Below are 21331 nucleotides of genomic sequence, written 5' to 3'. Positions count from 1 at the left end.
CTGCCATGTACTCCTGTCCGTGGGAAAAGCCCGCTTTGTATGCTTCGTACACACTTGGATCCACTCCGTTCATCCCGTACACATATGGCTCCACTCCGTACACACACGGCTCCGGTCCGTACACCTCCTACACGCGCGGCTCCTCTCCGTACACCTCGTACACACACGGCTCGCACACACGCGGCTCCTCTCCGTACACCTCGTACACATCTCCGCTCCGTACACCTCGTACACATCCGGTTCCGCTCCGTACACCTCGTACACACAGGGCTCTGCTCCGTACACCTCGTACACACAGGGCTCTGCTCCGTACACCTCGTACACACAGGGCTCTGCTCCGTACACCTCGTACACACAGGGCTCTGCTCCGTACACCTCGTACACACAGGGCTCTGCTCCGTACACCTCGCACACACAGGGCTCTGCTCCGTACACCTCGCACACACAGGGCTCTGCTCCGTACACCTCGCACACACAGGGCTCTGCTCCGTACACCTCGCACACACAGGGCTCTGCTCCGTACACCTCGCACACACAGGGCTCTGCTCCGTACACCTCGCACACACAGGGCTCTGCTCCGTACACCTCGCACACACAGGGCTCTGCTCCGTACACCTCGCACACACAGGGCTCTGCTCCGTACACCTCGCACACACAGGGCTCTGCTCCGTACACCTCGCACACACACGGCTCCTCTCCGTATACCTCGTACACACACAGCTCTGCTACATCTATCCTGTAAACCCCTCCTGACCCCACACATACTTCCCTCATCCAGCACCATGACAACCAGCACAGCCGAGTCCTGCAGACACCAAGAGGCAGGGCTGTGCGCACAGGACCTGTGATGAAGTCACAGGAGGGGCGGAGTCAGGGGTCACATGATCAGGGGTCTGGACAAAGGCTCCTTATCATGTGACCCCTGACTCCTCCCCTCCTGTAACCTCATCAAAGGTCCTGTGTACAGAGAAGAGAGCAGGCAAGCGACGCTGTGAGTGGCTGCGGGCAGCATCGCTGTGTTCGTTAGTTACGTCCGTCCCTTAGATACCCGATGTATACGTTAGTTACTAGCTCCCTGCATCAGCGCACTGGTAACTGACGTACACATCGGGTATCTAAGGGACGCACGTCCCTTGGATACACAATGTGTACGTTAGTTACCAGCAGATCGCTGGTCTCCCGCCTGTCACACGCAGCGATTCGTGCTGGCCAGCGGGAGACCAGCGACAAAAGAAATGTCCAGCGGTTTCCTACAGCAATCAGCGATACCGGCAGGGGGGCCGGTCGCTGATCGCTGTCACACACAGCGATCTCGCTGTGTCACAAAACTAGCGAGATCGCTATGTGTGACGGGGCCCTTACAGGGAGGCAGCACTCCCTGCTAAAATTTAAGAAGGGCCTAGATGCCTTTCTTGAAAAGTATAATATCACAGGTTATATACACTAGTTTCCTTGATATTGCGTTGATCGAGGGAGCTAGTCTGATTGCCGTATGAGTCAGGAAGGAATTTTTTTCCCCAATGTGAAGCTTACTGTTTGCCACATGGGCTTTTTTTGCCTTCCATGTTGGGGCAGGATATGGGCTGAACTAGATGGACTTAAAGTCTTCCTTCAACCTTAATAACTATTTTACTAAAGGTACTGTCACACTAAGCGATATCGCTAGCAATATCGCTATAACTTGTGACTTTATAGCGATATTGCTGTGTGTGACACTTACCCCCGCTGGTCGCGCGAGAACGTCCTGGACTGTTTCTCATCGTCAGCTTCCTGTGGAAGGACGAGCGTGGAGCCGGGCGGGAGGACGCAGGATCGCCTAGTGTGACAGGTAAGTAGCGACCCCCGTCCCCAGCGATGTCGCTGGTGAGATCTGCCTGTGTGGCAGCTCACTAGCGACCACTTAGCGATGTACCAGCGATCCTAACCGCGTCATATCGCTGGTACATCGCTAAGTGTGACAGTACCTTAAGTGCAGTGCGCCTCTCTGAAGCCAACACACGTACACCCGGCTTCAGAGGAATCAGTGCAGTGAGAGAAAGAAGCCATGCACATGTGTGAGGTATCTACATTACAGCAATGACACCAGAGCTTGTAAGCTATAATCTTTATTTTCTATTTATTTTATTATATAACATATTCCGCAGCGCTTTACAGTTTGCATACATTATCATCACTGTCCCCGATGGGGATCACAATCTAAATTCCCTATCAGTATGTCTTTGGAATGTGGGAGGAAACCAGAGCACCCGGAGGAAACCCACGCAAACACGGGGAGAACATACAAACTCCTTGCAGATGTTGTCCTTGGTGGGATTCGAACCCAGGACTCCAGTGCAGGGGCATGATAACCTTGTAAGTAGGCCGACTAGTCTGGGTACACTAATGCCCCAACGACTAGTCAAAGGCCTCAATTACATATCATAAACAGACTTTAGAAATACTTTTTCTAAAGATCTGTTTATGTGTGTAATGAAATAAAGGGACTGTTAAGGGGGTTTTACACATAGCGATATTGCTAGCAATATCACTAAAGCATCACCGATTTGGTGACGCAGCAGCGATATCGCTATGTGTGATACTTACCTCCGACCGGCTCCCCCGCTGTCCATCGCTGATCGCGCAGCTCCATTTCTCGTCGGGCGCTTCCTGTGGCGCCGATGAGCGACGCGTGGACGCGGGCGGGAGGACGTCAGTATCGCCGCGTCTGAAAGGTAAGTAACGACCGCTGTATCGCTGCTACGTCGCTGTGAGATCTGCCTGTGTGGCAGCTCACTAGCGACCATTTAGCGATGCACCAGTGATCCTGACTGCGTCATATCGCTGGTCGGGATCGCTGGTGCATCGCTAAATGTAAAGGGACCTTTAGGCAGGGCATCAACTGCTGGTGGTTCTGGGGGCACAGGGGACTCGACAGGTTCACTTTATGATTTCTACACAGGTGTACAATTGTATTTAACCCCTTTCTGACATATGACTTACTATCCTGTCCATGTGCCCTGGGACTTAATTCCCAAGGACAGGATAGTACGTCATAGCGATTAGCGGCGCTCACGGGGGGAGCGCCGCTGATCGCGGCCGGGTGTAAGCTGATTATCACAGCTGACACCCGGCACTATGTGTCAGGGGCGGTCACGGACCGCCCCCGGCACGTTAACCCTTGCCACACTGTGATCAAACACGATCGCAGTGTACCGGGGGTTTAGGGAAGCATCGGCAGGGAGGAGGCTCCCTCCGTGCTTCCCTGAAACCCCCCGCAGCAGCGCGATGTGCAGCGCTGCTGCGGGGGCCTCCTTCCCTGCAGGTCCCCGAGGACCTTCGGGGGCCTGCAGGGAGCCGGCTTCCTCACTGCCTGCAGAGCGCAGGCATGAGGAAGACTGTGCAGCTCCTGTGTAAGATCGCTGATCTGTCACAGAGATCTGTGATGTGTCATATCAGCGATCTGACATGACAGTAATGTCCCCCCTGGTGTAATAAAGTTAAAAAAAAGGTGTAAAATAATTTATAAAAAAAAAAAAAATAGCTAAATAAATTAAAAAAAAAAATATTTCTTAATAAATTCATTTCTTGGAAATTAAAAAAAAACATTTAGTATCGCCGCGTCCCTAACGACCCGCCCTATAAAACTGTCCCATTAGTTAACCCCTTTAGCGAACCCCTTAAAAAATAAAAATAAAAAACAAAGCAAAACATAATGCTTTATTATCATACCGCCAAACAAAAAGTGCAATAACGCGCGATCAAAAAGACAGATATAAATAACCATGGTACCGCTGAAAACGTCATCTTGTCCCACAAAAAACGAGCCGCTGCCAAACAGCGTCATCAGCGAAAAAATAAAAAAGTTATAGCTCGCAGAATAAAGCGATGGAAAAACAATTTTTATATAAAATTGTTTTCATTGCATAAAAGCGACAAAACATAAAAAAAAGACATAAATGAGGTATCGCTGTAATTGTACTGACCCGAAGAATAAAACCACTTTATCAATTTTACCGCATGCGAAACAGTGTAAACGCACCCACCAAAAGAAATTCATGAAATGCTGGTTTTTGCTCATTCTGCGTCCCAAAAATCGGAATAAAATGCGATCAAAAAATGTCACATGCCCGAAAATGGTACCAATAAAAACGTCAACTCGTCCTGCAAAAAATAAGGCCTCACATGACACGGTGGGTCAAAATATGGAAAAATTATAGCTCTCAAAATGTGGTGATGCAAAAACTATTTTTACAATATTTTTAGCGTATGACAGCTGCCAAACATAAAAATCCGCCATATATAGTAAATCAAATCCCCCTTTATCACCCCCTTAGTTAGGGAAAAATAATAAAATTAAAAAAATGTACGGTATTTATTTCCATTTTCCCATTAGGGTTAGGGCTAGAGTTAGGGCTGAGATTAGGGTTAGGGGTGTGTTGGGTTTAGGGTTCGAGTTACAATTGGGGGGTTTCCACTGTTTGGACACATCAGGTGCTCTCCAACGCAACATGGCATCCGATCTCAATTCCAGCCAAAAAAGTCAAATGGCGCTGCTTCCCTTCCGAGCTCTGCCATGCGCCCAAATAGTCGTTTACTCCCATATATGGGGTATCAGCGTACTCAGGAAGAATTGCACAATAACTTTTAGGGTCCTGTTACCCTTGGGAAAATAAAAATTGGGGGTAAGAAGATCATTTTTGTGGAAAGAATATGATTTTTTAATTGTATGGCTGTACGCTATAAACTTCTGTGAAGCCCTTGTGGGGTCAAAGTTCTCACCACATAGCTAGATAAGTTCCTTGGGGGGTCTAGTTTCCAAAATGGGGTCACTTGTAGGAGGTTTCCACAGTTTAGGCACATCAGAGGCTCTCCAAACATGACATGGCATCCGATCTGAATTCCAGCCAATTTTGCATTGAAAAAGTCAAACGGCGTTCCTTCCCTTCCAGCCAATTTTGCATTGAAAAAGTCAAACGGCGCTCCTTCCCTTCCCTCCTTCTGAGCTCTGCCATGCGCCAAAACAGTGGTTCCCCCCACATATCAGCGTACTTAGGACAAATTGTGCAACATCTTTTGCAGTCCAATTTCTCCTGTTACCCTTGGTAAAATAAAAAAATTGGACCTGAAGTAATTTTTTTGTGAAAAAAAGTTACATGTTCATTTTTTTTAAACATTCAAAAAATTCCTGTGATGCACCTGAAGGGTTAATAAACTTATTGAGTGTGGTTTTGAGCACCTTGAGGGGTGCAGTTTTTAGAATGGTGTCACTTTTGGGTATTTCCTATCATATAGACCCCTCAAAGTGACTTCAAATGTGATGTGGTCCGTAAAAATAAAATGGTGTTGCAAAAATGAGAAACCGCTGGTCAACTTTTAACCCTTATAACTTTCTAAAAAAAAAAATTTTGGTTCCAAAATTGTGCTGATGTAAAGTAAACATATGGGAAATGTTACTTATTAAGTTTTTTGTGTGTCATATCTCTGTGATTTAAGGGCATAAAAATTCAAAGTTGTAAAATTGCGAAATTTTCGCCAAAGAACCATTTTTTTCACAAATAAACGCAAGTTACAGTATATCAATGAAATTTTACCACTAACATGAAATACAATATGTCACTAGAAAACAATGTCAGCATCACCGGGATCCATGGAAGCGTTTCAGAGTTATTACCTCATAAAGGGACAGTGGTCAGAATTGTAAAAATTGGCCCGGTCATGAACGTGTAAACCACTCTTGGGGGTAAAGGGGTTAAATCTGGACTCATTGCTGGCCACTTCAGAACTCTCCAGCACTTTGTTTCCATCCATTTCTGGGTGCTTTTTGAGGTATGTTTGGGATCATTGTCCTGCTGGAAGAACCATGACATAGGATGCAAACCCAGCTTGATGACACTGGGCACTACATTGCGACCCAAATTCATTTGGTAATCATCCCATTTCATGAAGCCTTGCACACAGTAAAGGTACCGCGTTACAGAGGCAGCTAAACAACTCAAAAACATATTTCAACCTCTACCATATTTAACTGTAGGTACTGTGTTCTTTTCTTTCTAGCTCTCATTCCGTTTTTGTTAAACAATAGAATGATGTGCTTTACCAAAAAGCTCTATCTTAGTCTCATCTTTCCCAGATGGATTTTGGCTTACTCACTAAAATTTTGGCATCTGCATTCTAGATTTTTTTTATGTCTCTGTGTCAGCAGTGGGGTCGGCAGACAGTTTGCACTGACAATAATGCACTCTGAGCCTGCACAACAATTTGAATTTCTTTGGAACTTGATTGGGGCTGCTTATCCTCCATCCGGATTATCTTGTGTTGCAATCTGTCATTTTATTTAGTCATTTATATAGCGCCATTAATACCAAAGCGATTTACAGACATTATTGACACTGGAGCTCACAATCTAGATTCAGTATGTGTTTGGAATATGGGAGAAAACCGGAGATCCCGCCCCGGAGGAAACCCACGCGAAGGGGAGAACATACAAACTCCTTGCAGATGTTGTCCTTGGTGGGATTTGAACCCAGGACCCAAGTGCTGCAAGGCTGCAGTGCTAACCACTGAGCCACCGTGCCGCCCTATTAAATTTTTCTCTGTGGTCCACACCTAGGGGGAAAAGCTGCAATACCATGGGTTGTAAACTTCTTGATTATGTTGCGCACCATGGCCAATGGAACATTAAGATCTCTGGAAATGGACTTGTAAAGCTGAGATGGTTGATTATGTTCAACAATTTGGGTTCTCAAGTCCTCAGTTTTCTTCTACTCTTTCTGTTCTACAATCTTAGTGTGGCACTCACAGTCACACAATGCAAAGATTGAGTCAACTTCTCCCCTTTTTATATGGTTTTAAGTGTGATTTTCATATTTCCCACACCTGTTACTTGCCTCAGGTGAGTTTGAATGAGCATCACTTGCTTGAAATAAAAGTTGTTTACCCACAATTTTGGAAAGGTGGCAACAATTTTGGCTGGACCATTTTTGGGGGGTTTTGTGGGCCATTATGTCCAATATGCCTTTTTTTGTGTTGTTCCAATACACGCAAAGGAAATAAATGTGTGTATAACAAAACATGGCAATAATTTTCTGGGAGAAATACTTGATTTTTTGGAACAATTTCAACCTCATCTCACACACACACACACCCGCAATGATATTCAGTAATATAGAAACGACTTACCTCATACAGTATGCTATACACAGTATATATATAAACATATATAAGCCTCTCACACACAGGGTATAACACACAGTAACAGATCACTTACCTCATGCGGAATACCGTATAGCTTGCCATATAATTATATTCCTTTCAAATGTATCATAACATACAAAAATATAGAGAATTTACCTCATAATATTAAGACTAGAACATGATTGCGCTCACATAGAATAATACACAGTAATTTAGATATTATTTAGTTATCTTCCCTCACCTCTAGCAGAACTCACAGCCCTACAGAGGTAGATAATTTCCCTCAGGATACAGTACCTGAGCCGTGTAAGGACAGCAGGTATCGCGCTGAGGGCAGGTCACTTGTGACTGACTCTATTTCCCGCCCACTGCTTCGTTAAGTTTCCCAGCTGCAGTTACACGTCCTCTGCACTAGAGGGCAGTAATTAACGTTAAGGAAAACCCCGGAAGAAATCTTGCGCTATCGGTTGGCCCCGCCCACCCTGGACGCAGAGCTGTCAAATCACAGGTTCCGCCTTCTTACGTGCTTTAGCACCGCCTCCGGCTCAGACCTTTGGTTGCCAACTTGGAAGGGGCGGACACGGAGAAGGTCATGTGATGGCCTCCAAGATGGCGGCGCAGTGCTGAGTCCCCGGTGCGGGAGGAGTGACAACAGTCCCGGGACATGCAGGAGGAGGGGGACAGAGATAAGACTAAGAGCATGTTCCTGTCCCGGGCGCTGGAGAAAATTCTGGCCGACAAGGATGTGCGGAAAAGCCAGAACTCTACATTGCGCACGGCATGTCAGGTGGCCCTAGGTGAGAGATGTGCGAGGGGCGGAGGAGGGGACGTGTGACAATGTATGAGGGGCGGAGGAGGGGACGTGTGACAGATGTATGAGAGGAGGAGGAGGAGGGGATGTGTGACATGTATGAGAGGCGGAGGAGGGGACGTGTGACAGATGTATGAGGGGTGGAGGAGGGGACGTTTGACAGATGTATGAGAGGAGGAGGAGGGGACGTGTGACATGTATAAGAGGCGGAGGAGGGGACGTGTGACAGATGTATGAGAGGCGGAGGAGGGGACATGTGACAGATGTATGAGGGGCGGAGGAGGGGACGTGTGACATGTATGAGGGGCGGAGGAGGGGACGTGTGACAGATGTATGAGAGGAGGAGGAGGGGACGTGTGGCAGATGTATGAGGGGCGGAGGAGGGGACGTGGGACAGATGTATGAGGGGCGGAGGAGGGGATGTGTGACAGATGTATGAGGGGCGGAGGAGGGGACGTGTGACAGATGTATGAGGGGCGGAGGAGGGGATGTGTGACAGATGTATGAGGGGCGGAGGAGGGGACGTGTGACAGATGTATGAGGGGAGGAGGAGGGGACGTGTGGCAGATGTATGAGGGGCGGAGGAGGGGACGTGGGACAGATGTATGAGAGGAGGAGGAGGAGGGGACGTGTGACATGTATGAGAGGCGGAGGAGGGGACGTGTGACAGATGTATGAGGGGCGGAGGAGGGGACGTTTGACAGATGTATGAGAGGAGGAGGAGGGGACGTGTGACATGTATAAGAGGCGGAGGAGGGGACGTGTGACAGATGTATGAGGGGCGGAGGAGGGGACGTGTGACAGATGTATGAGGGGCGGAGGAGGGGACGTGTGACAGATGTATGAGAGGAGGAGGAGGGGACGTGTGGCAGATGTATGAGGGGCGGAGGAGGGGACGTGGGACAGATGTGTGAGGGGCGGAGGAGGGGACGTGTGACAGATGTATGAGGGGCGGAGGAGGGGACGTGTGACAGATGTGTGAGGGGCGGAGGAGGGGACGTGTGACATGTATGAGAGGCGGAGGAGGGGACGTGTGACAGATGTGTGAGGGGCGGAGGAGGGGACGTGCGCGACAGATGGGTGAGGGGCGGAGGAGGGGACGTGTGACATGTATGAGAGGCGGAGGAGGGGACGTGTGACAGATGTGTGAGGGGCGGAGGAGGGGACGTGCGCGACAGATGGGTGAGGGGCGGAGGAGGGGACGTGCGCGACAGATGGGTGAGGGGCGGAGGAGGGGACGTGCGCGACAGATGGGTGAGGGGCGGAGGAGGGGACGTGCGCGACAGATGGGTGAGGGGCGGAGGAGGGGACGTGTGACAGATGTGTGAGGGGCGGAGGAGGGGACGTGTGACATGTATGAGAGGCGGAGGAGGGGACGTGTGACAGATGTGTGAGGGGCGGAGGAGGGGACGTGCGCGACAGATGGGTGAGGGGCGGAGGAGGGGACGTGTGACATGTATGAGAGGCGGAGGAGGGGACGTGTGACAGATGTGTGAGGGGCGGAGGAGGGGACGTGCGCGACAGATGGGTGAGGGGCGGAGGAGGGGACGTGCGCGACAGATGGGTGAGGGGCGGAGGAGGGGACGTGCGCGACAGATGGGTGAGGGGCGGAGGAGGGGACGTGCGCGACAGATGGGTGAGGGGCGGAGGAGGGGACGTGCGCGACAGATGGGTGAGGGGCGGAGGAGGGGACGTGCGCGACAGATGGGTGAGGGGCGGAGGAGGGGACGTGCGCGACAGATGGGTGAGGGGCGGAGGAGGGGACGTGCGCGACAGATGGGTGAGGGGCGGAGGAGGGGACGTGCGCGACAGATGGGTGAGGGGCGGAGGAGGGGACGTGCGCGACAGATGGGTGAGGGGCGGAGGAAGGGACGTGCGCGACAGATGGGTGAGGGGCGGAGGAGGGGACGTGCGCGACAGATGGGTGAGGGGCGGAGGAGGGGACGTGCGCGACAGATGGGTGAGGGGCGGAGGAGGGGACGTGCGCGACAGATGGGTGAGGGGCGGAGGAGGGGACGTGCGCGACAGATGGGTGAGGAGGGGACGTGCGCGACAGATGCGTGAGGAGGGGACGTGCGCGACAGATGCGTGAGGAGGGGACGTGCGCGACAGATGCGTGAGGAGGGGACGTGCGCGACAGATGCGTGAGGAGGGGACGTGCGCGACAGATGCGTGAGGAGGGGACGTGCGCGACAGATGCGTGAGGAGGGGACGTGCGCGACAGATGCGTGAGGAGGGGACGTGCGCGACAGATGCGTGAGGAGGGGACGTGCGCGACAGATGCGTGAGGAGGGGACGTGCGCGACAGATGCGTGAGGAGGGGACGTGCGCGACAGATGCGTGAGGAGGGGACGTGCGCGACAGATGCGTGAGGAGGGGACGTGCGCGACAGATGCGTGAGGAGGGGACGTGCGCGACAGATGCGTGAGGAGGGGACGTGCGCGACAGATGCGTGAGGTGCGGAGGAGGGGACGTGGGACAGATGCGTGAGGGGCGGAGGAGGGGACGTGGGACAGATGCGTGAGGGGCGGAGGAGGGGACGTGGGACAGATGCGTGAGGGGCGGAGGAGGGGACGTGGGACAGATGCGTGAGGGGCGGAGGAGGGGACGTGGGACAGATGCGTGAGGGGGGGATGTGTGACAGATGCGTGAGGGGGGGACGTGTGACAGATGCGTGAGGGGCGGACGTGTGACAGATGCGTGAGGGGCGGACGTGTGACAGATGCGTGAGGGGCGGACGTGTGACAGATGCGTGAGGGGCGGACGTGTGACAGATGCGTGAGGGGCGGACGTGTGACAGATGCGTGAGGGGGGGACGTGTGACAGATGCGTGAGGGGGGGACGTGTGACAGATGCGTGAGGGGGGGGACGTGTGACAGATGCGTGAGGGGCGGACGTGTGACAGATGCGTGAGGGGCGGAGGAGGGGACGTGGGACAGATGCGTGAGGGGAGGAGGAGGGGACGTGGGACAGATGCGTGAGGGGCGGAGGAGGGGACGTGGGACAGATGCGTGAGGGGCGGAGGAGGGGACGTGTGACAGATGCGTGAGGGGCGGAGGAGGGGACGTGGGACAGATGCGTGAGAGGCGGAGGAGGGGACGTGGGACAGATGCGTGAGAGGAGGAGGAGGGGACGTGGGACAGATGCGTGAGAGGCGGAGGAGGGGACGTGTGACAGATGCGTGAGGGGGGGACGTGTGACAGATGCGTGAGGGGGGGACGTGTGACAGATGCGTGAGAGGCGGAGGAGGGGACGTGTGACAGATGCGTGAGAGGCGGAGGAGGGGACGTGTGACAGATGCGTGAGAGGCGGAGGAGGGGACGTGTGACAGATGCGTGAGGGGGGGACGTGTGACAGATGCGTGAGGGGGGGACGTGTGACAGATGCGTGAGGGGGGGACGTGTGACAGATGCGTGAGGGGCGGAGGAGGGGACGTGTGACAGATGCGTGAGGGGCGGACGTGTGACAGATGCGTGAGGGGCGGACGTGTGACAGATGCGTGAGGGGCGGACGTGTGACAGATGCGTGAGGGGCGGACGTGTGACAGATGCGTGAGGGGCGGACGTGTGACAGATGCGTGAGGGGCGGACGTGTGACAGATGCGTGAGGGGCGGACGTGTGACAGATGCGTGAGGGGCGGACGTGGGACAGATGCGTGAGGGGGGGACGTGGGACAGATGCGTGAGGGGGGGACGTGTGACAGATGCGTGAGGGGGGGACGTGTGACAGATGCGTGAGAGGCGGAGGAGGGGACGTGTGACAGATGCGTGAGAGGCGGAGGAGGGGACGTGTGACAGATGCGTGAGAGGCGGAGGAGGGGACGTGTGACAGATGCGTGAGGGGGGGACGTGTGACAGATGCGTGAGGGGGGGACGTGTGACAGATGCGTGAGGGGCGGAGGAGGGGACGTGTGACAGATGCGTGAGGGGCGGACGTGTGACAGATGCGTGAGGGGCGGATGTGTGACAGATGCGTGAGGGGCGGACGTGTGACAGATGCGTGAGGGGCGGACGTGTGACAGATGCGTGAGGGGGGGACGTGGGACAGATGCGTGAGGGGGGGACGTGGGACAGATGCGTGAGGGGGGGACGTGGGACAGATGCACGGGGAGGGGCGGAGGAGGGGACGTGGGACAGATGCACGGGGAGGGGCGGAGGAGGGGACGTGGGACAGATGCACGGGGAGGGGCGGAGGAGGGGTCGTGGGACAGATGCACGGGGAGGGGCGGAGGAGGGGACGTGGGACAGATGCACGGGGAGGGGCGGAGGAGGGGACGTGGGACAGATGCACGGGGAGGGGCGGAGGAGGGGACGTGGGACAGATGCACGGTGGGAGGCGGAGGAGGGGACGTGCCACAGATGCACGGGGGGAGGCGGAGGAGGGGACGTGCCACAGATGCACGGGGGGAGGCGGAGGAGGGGACGTGCCACAGATGCACGGGGGGAGGCGGAGGAGGGGACGTGCCACAGATGCATGGGGGGAGGCGGAGGACGGGGACGTGCCACATGCACGGGCGACTGATGTACGGGGTGAGGGGACAGATGACATGCATAACATTTGAGCATTGATATTGACCCTCATGTTCACGATCTTGCGGGGGGGACGTGTGACAGATGCGTGAGGGGGGGACGTGTGACAGATGCGTGAGGGGGGGACGTGTGACAGATGCGTGAGGGGGGGACGTGTGACAGATGCGTGAGGGGGGGACGTGTGACAGATGCGTGAGGGGGGGACGTGTGACAGATGCGTGAGGGGCGGACGTGTGACAGATGCGTGAGGGGGGGACGTGTGACAGATGCGTGAGGGGGGGACGTGTGACAGATGCGTGAGGGGGGGGACGTGTGACAGATGCGTGAGGGGCGGACGTGTGACAGATGCGTGAGGGGCGGAGGAGGGGACGTGGGACAGATGCGTGAGGGGAGGAGGAGGGGACGTGGGACAGATGCGTGAGGGGCGGAGGAGGGGACGTGGGACAGATGCGTGAGGGGCGGAGGAGGGGACGTGTGACAGATGCGTGAGGGGCGGAGGAGGGGACGTGGGACAGATGCGTGAGAGGCGGAGGAGGGGACGTGGGACAGATGCGTGAGAGGAGGAGGAGGGGACGTGGGACAGATGCGTGAGGGGCGGAGGAGGGGACGTGTGACAGATGCGTGAGGGGGGGACGTGTGACAGATGCGTGAGGGGGGGACGTGTGACAGATGCGTGAGAGGCGGAGGAGGGGACGTGTGACAGATGCGTGAGAGGCGGAGGAGGGGACGTGTGACAGATGCGTGAGAGGCGGAGGAGGGGACGTGTGACAGATGCGTGAGGGGGGGACGTGTGACAGATGCGTGAGGGGGGGACGTGTGACAGATGCGTGAGGGGGGGACGTGTGACAGATGCGTGAGGGGCGGAGGAGGGGACGTGTGACAGATGCGTGAGGGGCGGACGTGTGACAGATGCGTGAGGGGCGGACGTGTGACAGATGCGTGAGGGGCGGACGTGTGACAGATGCGTGAGGGGCGGACGTGGGACAGATGCGTGAGGGGGGGACGTGGGACAGATGCGTGAGGGGGGGACGTGGGACAGATGCGTGAGGGGGGGACGTGGGACAGATGCACGGGGAGGGGCGGAGGAGGGGACGTGGGACAGATGCACGGGGAGGGGCGGAGGAGGGGACGTGGGACAGATGCACGGGGAGGGGCGGAGGAGGGGTCGTGGGACAGATGCACGGGGAGGGGCGGAGGAGGGGACGTGGGACAGATGCACGGGGAGGGGCGGAGGAGGGGACGTGGAACAGATGCACGGGGAGGGGCGGAGGAGGGGACGTGGGACAGATGCACGGTGGGGGGCGGAGGAGGGGACGTGGGACAGATGCACGGTGGGAGGCGGAGGAGGGGACGTGCCACAGATGCACGGGGGGAGGCGGAGGAGGGGACGTGCCACAGATGCACGGGGGGAGGCGGAGGAGGGGACGTGCCACAGATGCACGGGGGGAGGCGGAGGAGGGGACGTGCCACAGATGCACGGGGGGAGGCGGAGGAGGGGACGTGCCACAGATGCACGGGGGGGAGGCGGAGGACGGGGACGTGCCACATGCACGGGCGACTGATGTACGGGGTGAGGGGACAGATGACATGCATAACATTTGAGCATTGATATTGACCCTCATGTTCACGATCTTGCGAATTTTCACTGTGCACGCTGTCAGGATTCTCAGGCCCTATAAGCCATCGGTCTTGTGACCTGCTAGTATACGATTTCCATACACCAGGTCGCATTCTAACTAGACCAGGAGCGCTGACCTGGGCCGGGGTTGTGCAAAGTTATCCACTTATTTCTACTTGCGGAGAATGAGCCTCCTCCTCAGATTTGCTAACTCCGTCACATTAATCACTGTAGGATAGCTAGACCATGAAAATGTCCTAGTATTTTTAAAATTGAATTTAATGGCAGCTCTGTGCTGTGGCTTATTGAGGCTGCTCTTTTATTAGCTGTTTCCCAGCTGGATTTCCATCCTCAGCTTGGTTATTTACACAGTGCTGCACAAGGAGCTTCTGTGTGTGCTGATACTGCTCCTACAATATCATATTAATACCACATTTGGCTAGCGGACATATTTTTGTTTTTCTCGTTTAACATCGTGTGATCTGTGCAGATTTCGATGCTCTTCAAACTCTCCCCGAGACTACTCAAATTTGTTTTTTTTTTATGTAGAAATAGCTCTATTGGCGCTTCTTTTGGAAGGATGAATTGTGGTTTTGAACTACAGCATTTATTTAACCATATAAAGTACTTAAAATGGGAAAAAAAATTCTACTGGCATGAAAATAAAAAAAAAAATCTGTTATTTTCTTGTTTTTACCGCTTTCGTTGTGCTGAGGTAAAAATGACATGGAACCATGAATTTTTTTTTTATACTTTAGTGGTTAAAAGTAAAAAATCTGGGCTTTGTTTAAAGAATACATTTTTAGGGGTTTGTGTTGGCAGTTCCTGAGGTTTTAAGGGGTAACGTTTCTGTCTGTGAAATGTTCAAAGCCGTCATAAAGAAACTTCTAGGCCATGCAATGCTCCTCTGCAAATTTAAATATGCAAATAGCCTCTTGGATTCTAGCACCACTTATATAGATCCCATTTCAGAGGCCTCTCACCCACCCAAATCAGTTCTTGTGCTTTTCATTGAGAAGGGGTAAACAGCCCGAAATGTGTGTCTTATTACCCAAGTCATGTGGCAAGGCTCAATATTGACTTTTAGGATTGCTACGTTTAATAATTGGCGCTAATGTTCGAGTCCTCTTCCTCTCTGAAGAGACTATTGGCGATTTCTGAGATGTGAGAGGACTTGTTTCTTTATCGCTTCATTGGGGGACACAGGTAACCATGGGTGTATGCTGCTGTCGCTAGGAGGCTGAGGCTGACACTAGGCAAAAAAAGTAAAATAGCTCCTCAGCAGTATACACCCACTGACAAGCACCAAGTACCTCAGTTTAAGCTTAGTGTCTGTAGGAGGGGGACCTGGATCTGATCCCAGATCTGTATTTTCCTTTTCAGGTTTCTTGTTGTTTGTTTATTAATCTTTTCTCTTTGTCTTTCAGGTCCTTCTTCATTAGGGTAACAGGATGTAATTTCTCACCTATGCGACCGAGAGAGCAGTGTGGTGTCACCCACATCGCCCACTCTCGGAACCGCAGGCAGGACTTAATCCCCTGTCACCTTCATGGGTGTTTCAGGGTGGTTCCTAGTGGCCAGTCCTAGCCTTTTCCCCTCCCCACCCCTATCCTCGGAGAGGGCTGGGAGGAAGATGGTGGTCACCAGCGTTGGCCTTCCACCTTCTTTTAAGGGGTTGACGCTGTCTTCTGACTGTGCGGGAAGGAGGATTTACAATACCAGTGACCCCCATCTACCCGGGGGCCCCTGATGACATCCTTAATGATGAAGCGGACCGGGGCTCATCTATACAGCAGGTATGTATGTAATTCCCCCCCCTTCCCGTAGCGCGACAGGTCCGGGTAGCAGGGCAGCTATAATTCTGTAGTCTTGCACAGCGTCGGCCATAGCATCACGGTTATGGGGCCGGACGGCTATACTGCTGTATAGCCCTGCATAGCGGGGGCCATTTTTTCCTGACCGGCCTCAGACTCAGAGGACACTCTCCTCCCTCCTTTCTTCCTTGCCACGCCTCCACCCGCCTTTCCCTGTCCACTCACCACGGCGCATTTGAATCGCGCGCCCTTTTCAGCCCAATAGAAGAGCTTCCCTTTGCTGCAGACTTGGCCACTCCCTCCGCTTTACAGCCCGTATCTTCCCACACTTTTGCTCTTATCACGAAGCTTCATCTCCCTGCCGGTATACGCCCCCAGCGATTCGGCCAATCAGAGTGGTTCTTTATCTTCCCTCACTGGCCGGCATTTCAGGCACGCACACCTCTGCATTCTCTAGGATGAGTCTGATTCTGACCAGATCTCAAAAATACAGGATATGGTCAATAGCATTATCTTGGCAATTATCCAGTCCCTGAATCTAAAGGACGAGGCATCTACTCAGGAGCACTCCGTTTCCTTCCAGCGGGTTAAATGTCCTTCCCGGACTTTTCCAAATCACCGGGAACTTGAAGCAATTATAGCTAAACACTGGAAACACCCTGAAAAGCGCTTCCTGGGAAGTAAGCAGCTAGACATTCTTTATCCCTTTAGCCTAGACCTCGGTGGTAGATGGGCAGAGTCCCCTATTGTGGACCTGCCGGTTTTGTGTCTTCCAAGACAGTCTTGTCTCTGCCGGTCGGTGTGCCTCAAGGGCGCTACGGATAGGCATATTGAGTCTATGGCTAAATCAGCATTTGAAGCTGCTAGCGCCTCCCTCTGTCCCATCTTTGCCCCCACCTGGATGGCAAAGTCCATGTCTGTCTGGGCAAGAATGCTTCGTCAGGGCATATTAGCAGCATATCCTCCGGATGAGATGGCAGATTTGGCAGACCAGATTGCCCATGCCGGCAAATATTTTCTGACCGCCTCTTTGGATGCGGCCAGTTGTTCCGTCAGGGCAAACAGCAACATCATTGCTATATGCCGCATCCTCTGGCTGAAAGCAGGGAATGCAGATCCACCCTCAAAAAAGTCTCTCACTAACCTTGCCTTTTAAGGCTCTAGGCTTTTCGGGTCCATAATGGATCAGATAATTTCGGATGCTACCACCGGGAAGAGCACCTTTCTTCACCAGTCCAGACCTAAGTGTCCCTTCTATAGGAAGGGGTCGCTTCATTTTCGTTCCTTTTGGTCCGTCTCTTCTTCTGGGACTTCCTCCCAGCAAGACCACTCTTCCACCCAAGGGGAAAGGAAGAAGCTGTCCATCAAACCTGCACCTCACTGGCGGCCAAAAGGTCGCTCCTCCAAGCCCTCTGGGTCTCACTCCAACAGGTTCTCCTCAACGTGACGGATTACCCCCACCTGGGAATCTTTCCAGGACGGGAGGCCAGCTTCTTCTCTTCCGGGACGCATGTTTGTTAGTGGCCGACGATGCCTGGGTCAGAGAGATAATTACGTCCGGGTACAAAATCGATTCTCCCCCCCGAATACATTCCTTTCTGTCTCGCCCACCGAGACTCCCGGGGATTCTTGAGGCCGCCATCTCTTCCCTATTATGCACAGGAGTAATTGTACCCATTCCCCGGAACGAACGGTTTTCAGGGTTGTACTCCAGTCTTTTCTTAGTCCCAAAGAAAGACGGATCGCGCCGTCCGATTTTTGGACCTCAAGCGACTGAACCGTTACCTTCGGATCTGTCATTTCAGGATGGAGTTCTCTATGTTTGGTAATCGCCGCCATGGAACCAGGGGAATTTCTTTGCCCTGTAGACGTTCAGGATGCTTATCGTCACGTTCCTGTTTGTGTTGCGCATCAGAGATTCCTACGGTTTGCGATCCCAGAGGACCATTAGCAGGTCACAGCTCTTCCCTTCAGCCTGGCCTCTGCCAGAGTATTCATGAACGTTATGGCAGCTGTCATGGCCATCCTTCATTCCAAGGAGATTCTCATAATCCCTTACTTGGATGATCTTTTGTCAAGGGGCTGTTTTGCCGAGACTGCGACCAGAGTCTTCAGATCACCTTGGACGCTCTGGCCTGTCTCGGCTGGATTGTCTACAGAATGAGGTCCTCCCTGACCCCAGCACAGCACCTGGTGTTTCTGGGTGTGAGGTTTGATACAGCCCAAGCCCGTATCTTCCTTCCAAAGCAGAAGTTTTTATATCTCTATCTTGGGATCGGCACTCTATAGCGACCAATCCCTCTCCCCCTACGGTCCTGCATGAGAGTTCTGGGGAAGATGATTGCCGCCATGGAGGCAGTGCCCTTTGCCCAGTTCCATACCCGCCTCTTCAGCTGGCCCTCTTGTCTGCTTGGGACAAGACCGCTTCCCTGGACCGGCCTGTTCTACTGCCCCTCAAGGTGAGGCAGTCCCTGACCCGGTGGATGCTATCAGCATTAGTTCTATGAGGGAAGCCTTCCTTCCTCTCGGGTGGCAGGTTATCACCACCGATGCCAGTCTCCTCGGTTGGGGAGCGGTTTTCTTCATCGCACAGTGCAGGGTTGCTGGAATACCCAAGAAGCCGCTCTTCCAATCTCCTGGAGATCACTGCAATTTTTCATCGTCGCTGACAGTGCCTTCTCGCAGGCCAGCCGGTTCGTGTACAATCGGACAACGCCACTGCCGTTGCTTTCATAAACCATCAAGGAGGGACTCGTAGCAAACAGGCGTTGGCAGAGGTAACGAGGATTATGCGATAGGTGGAGCTTCACGTTCCTGCCAAATCAGCCGTACACATTCCAGGGGTGGAAAATTGGGCAGACGATTTTCTGGGTCGTCATGGTCTCGCATCGTGCGAGTGGTCTCTCAATCCCACCGTTTTCAACCAAATATGCCAGAGATTGGGCACACCATATGTTGACCTGATGGTGTCTCGGATGAGCCACAAGGTTCCTCAGTTCATAGCAAGATCTTGGGATCTGCTAGCCATCGGTTGCGATGCCTTAGTGATCCTGTGGTCCCAATTCCAGCTGACTTATCTTTTTCCACCTCTCCCCCTAATTCTGATAGTCATGAAAAAGTTAACGGTGGAAGGAATTCCCGTAAGTCTGGTAGCTCCAAACTGGCCAAGACGGGCCTGGTACGTGGAGCTGGTGAACATTCTCATGGACGTTCCCTGGAGGCTTTTGGACCGTCCAGATCTTCTCTCATAAGGCCCCCTCTTCACAGTCTCTGACATTAACGGCATGGCCGTTGAGGCTGCAGTTCTCAGGGATGGGAAGCTGGTTTTTCCCATCAGGTCATTCAGACGATGATTAGGGCGAGAAGACCAGCATCCTTGCGTAACTACCACAGATACTGCAAGGCCTTCTTTCGGTTGTGTGAGGACAACAACTTGGTCCCTATGTTCTTTTCCCTTCCTTCCATCCTTGGTTTTCTACAAGCGGGCCTTGACTCAGGTCTATCACTCAATACTCTTAAGGGGCAAGTTTCTTCTCTGTCAATTCTTTTCCAACGAAATCTGGCTTCTCATTCCCAGGTAAAGACTTTTCTTCAAGGAGTCGGCCAACTGGCACCTCCTTCTACGCCAAGGACAAGATCTTAATCTTGTCTTTGGCGTACTCCAGCGCGCTCCCTTTGAGCCTATTCAAGACATTCCGTCTACTCTCTTGTCATGGAAAGTGGCCTTCTTAGTCGCCATTACGTCCATCAGGAGAGTTTCTGAGTTAGCGGCATTGTCCTGCTGTTCTCCGTTTCTTATCAGGACAAGGTAGTTCTCAGACCCGTTCCTTCCTTCCTTGCCTAAGGTGTTTTCTTCATTTCACGTTAATGAAGAAATTGTCCTTCCTTCTCTATGTCCCTCTCTGGTTCATCCCCTGGAGAAGTCCCTCCACAAGTTGTCTGGTCAGAGCTATCCAAGTCTATCTCTCAAGGCTGCTTCCTTTCACCTCTCTGATGCCCTATTTGTCATCTCTGAAGGTTGTCGTAAGGGGCTTCCAAATCTACTATTTCTCGTTGGGATTCGTTCGGCAATATTGGAGGCATACTGCGTTCAGGAAAAACAGCTTCCTCCGGTGGTAAAGGCTCACTCCATCCGGTTGGTGGGAGTTTCCTGGGCAGTTCGTCACTAGGCTTCGGCTTTACAGATTTGTAAAGCCGTGACCTGGTCATCATTGCACACCTTTGCGAGGTTTTACAGGGTTCATACTCCGTGCCTCGTCTGATGCAGGCCTGGGAAGGAAGGTGCTGCAGGCTGTCTGTTTTTCTTTGCATTCTTTCTGTTCCCACCCTTGGCACTGCTTTGGGACATCCCATGGTTACCTGTGTCTCCCAATGAAGCGATAAAGAAAGAGGGATTTTTGGTACTTACTGTAAAATCTCTTTCTTGGAGCCTTCATTGGGGGACACAGCACCGTCCCTAACTGTTTGTACCGCTTTTGGGCCTACGTGCTTTTGTTGTTGGGTTGGTACATATGTTGAGTTTTTGGTTGCTTCTCCTACTGCTTTAACACTAACTGAGGTACTTGGTGCTTGTCAGTGTGTGTATACTGCTGGGGAGGAGTTATTTTCCTTTTTTTTTTTTTTTTTTTTTTTCTTTTTTGCCTAGTGTCAGCCTCCCATCGACAGCAGCATACACATACATATGTGTCATGTCCCCCCAATGAAGGCTCCAAGAAAGAGACTTTACAGTGACTACCAAAAATCCCTCTCTTTCACATGTTAAGTTGTAGTTTGAATTGATACCATTTTGTGGTACATAAAATGGGCCTGATTCATTAAGACTGGTGTTGTTCATACTGGTCTTGTTGAAGGGGCGTACTGAAGTCAGACGCATCTGGAGCCTTTTCATAAATCTGGATCTTTTGACAAGTGGCGTGCGCTAAACCAGAAAATTCCAGTCAGATACTGGAGTAAGACTTCTGGCATAAGGATAGCCACAGCTCGTCATCAATTAGACGTTCTGTGGCATCCCATGCCCCAGCGCTTCCCATTTTGTCACAGCTGGTAGAAACTTGTGTGAAAACTCCAAAAGCTGTCGAATTGATACCATTTTGTGGTACATAAAATGGGCCTGATTCATTAAGAATGGTGTTGTTCACACTGGTCTTGTTGAAGGGGCGTACTAAAGTCGAACACTTCTGAAGTGAGTGGAGCTTTTTCATAAATCTGGATCATTTGACAAGTTGTGCTCCTTATGCTAGAAATCTTACTCCAGTGTCTGGAGAGTTTAACATTTAAAGGGGTCTGAATACTTTCCGTACCCACTGTTTGTTTTCAAAGATTGGACTTTTACGGACAGTGTGACATCAGATGTTTTTGTTTTCCTTGTCTTTTTATTTTTATATTG

The 21331-nt window shown here is 52.7% G+C and overlaps 1 protein-coding gene across 1 annotated transcript in view; it reads left to right on the top strand.

Moving 5' to 3' along the window:
* Positions 1-7724: 7724 nt before the first annotated feature.
* Positions 7725-21331, top strand: part of ARFGEF2 (ARF guanine nucleotide exchange factor 2) — a 124974-nt gene continuing 111367 nt past the window's right edge. Inside the window, exon 1 of the mRNA XM_073580533.1 lies at positions 7725-7970. Within this exon, the coding sequence (XP_073436634.1) occupies positions 7838-7970 (133 nt within the window). The 5' untranslated portion in view covers positions 7725-7837. The remainder of the gene's footprint in view (positions 7971-21331) is intronic.

Source organism: Dendrobates tinctorius, unplaced genomic scaffold, assembly GCF_039654945.1.
Source record: "Dendrobates tinctorius isolate UK_male_01 unplaced genomic scaffold, ASM3965494v1 ptg000065l, whole genome shotgun sequence".
Taxonomy (NCBI): Eukaryota; Metazoa; Chordata; class Amphibia; order Anura; family Dendrobatidae; genus Dendrobates; species Dendrobates tinctorius.
This window is presented reverse-complemented; position numbering and strand designations above follow the sequence as displayed.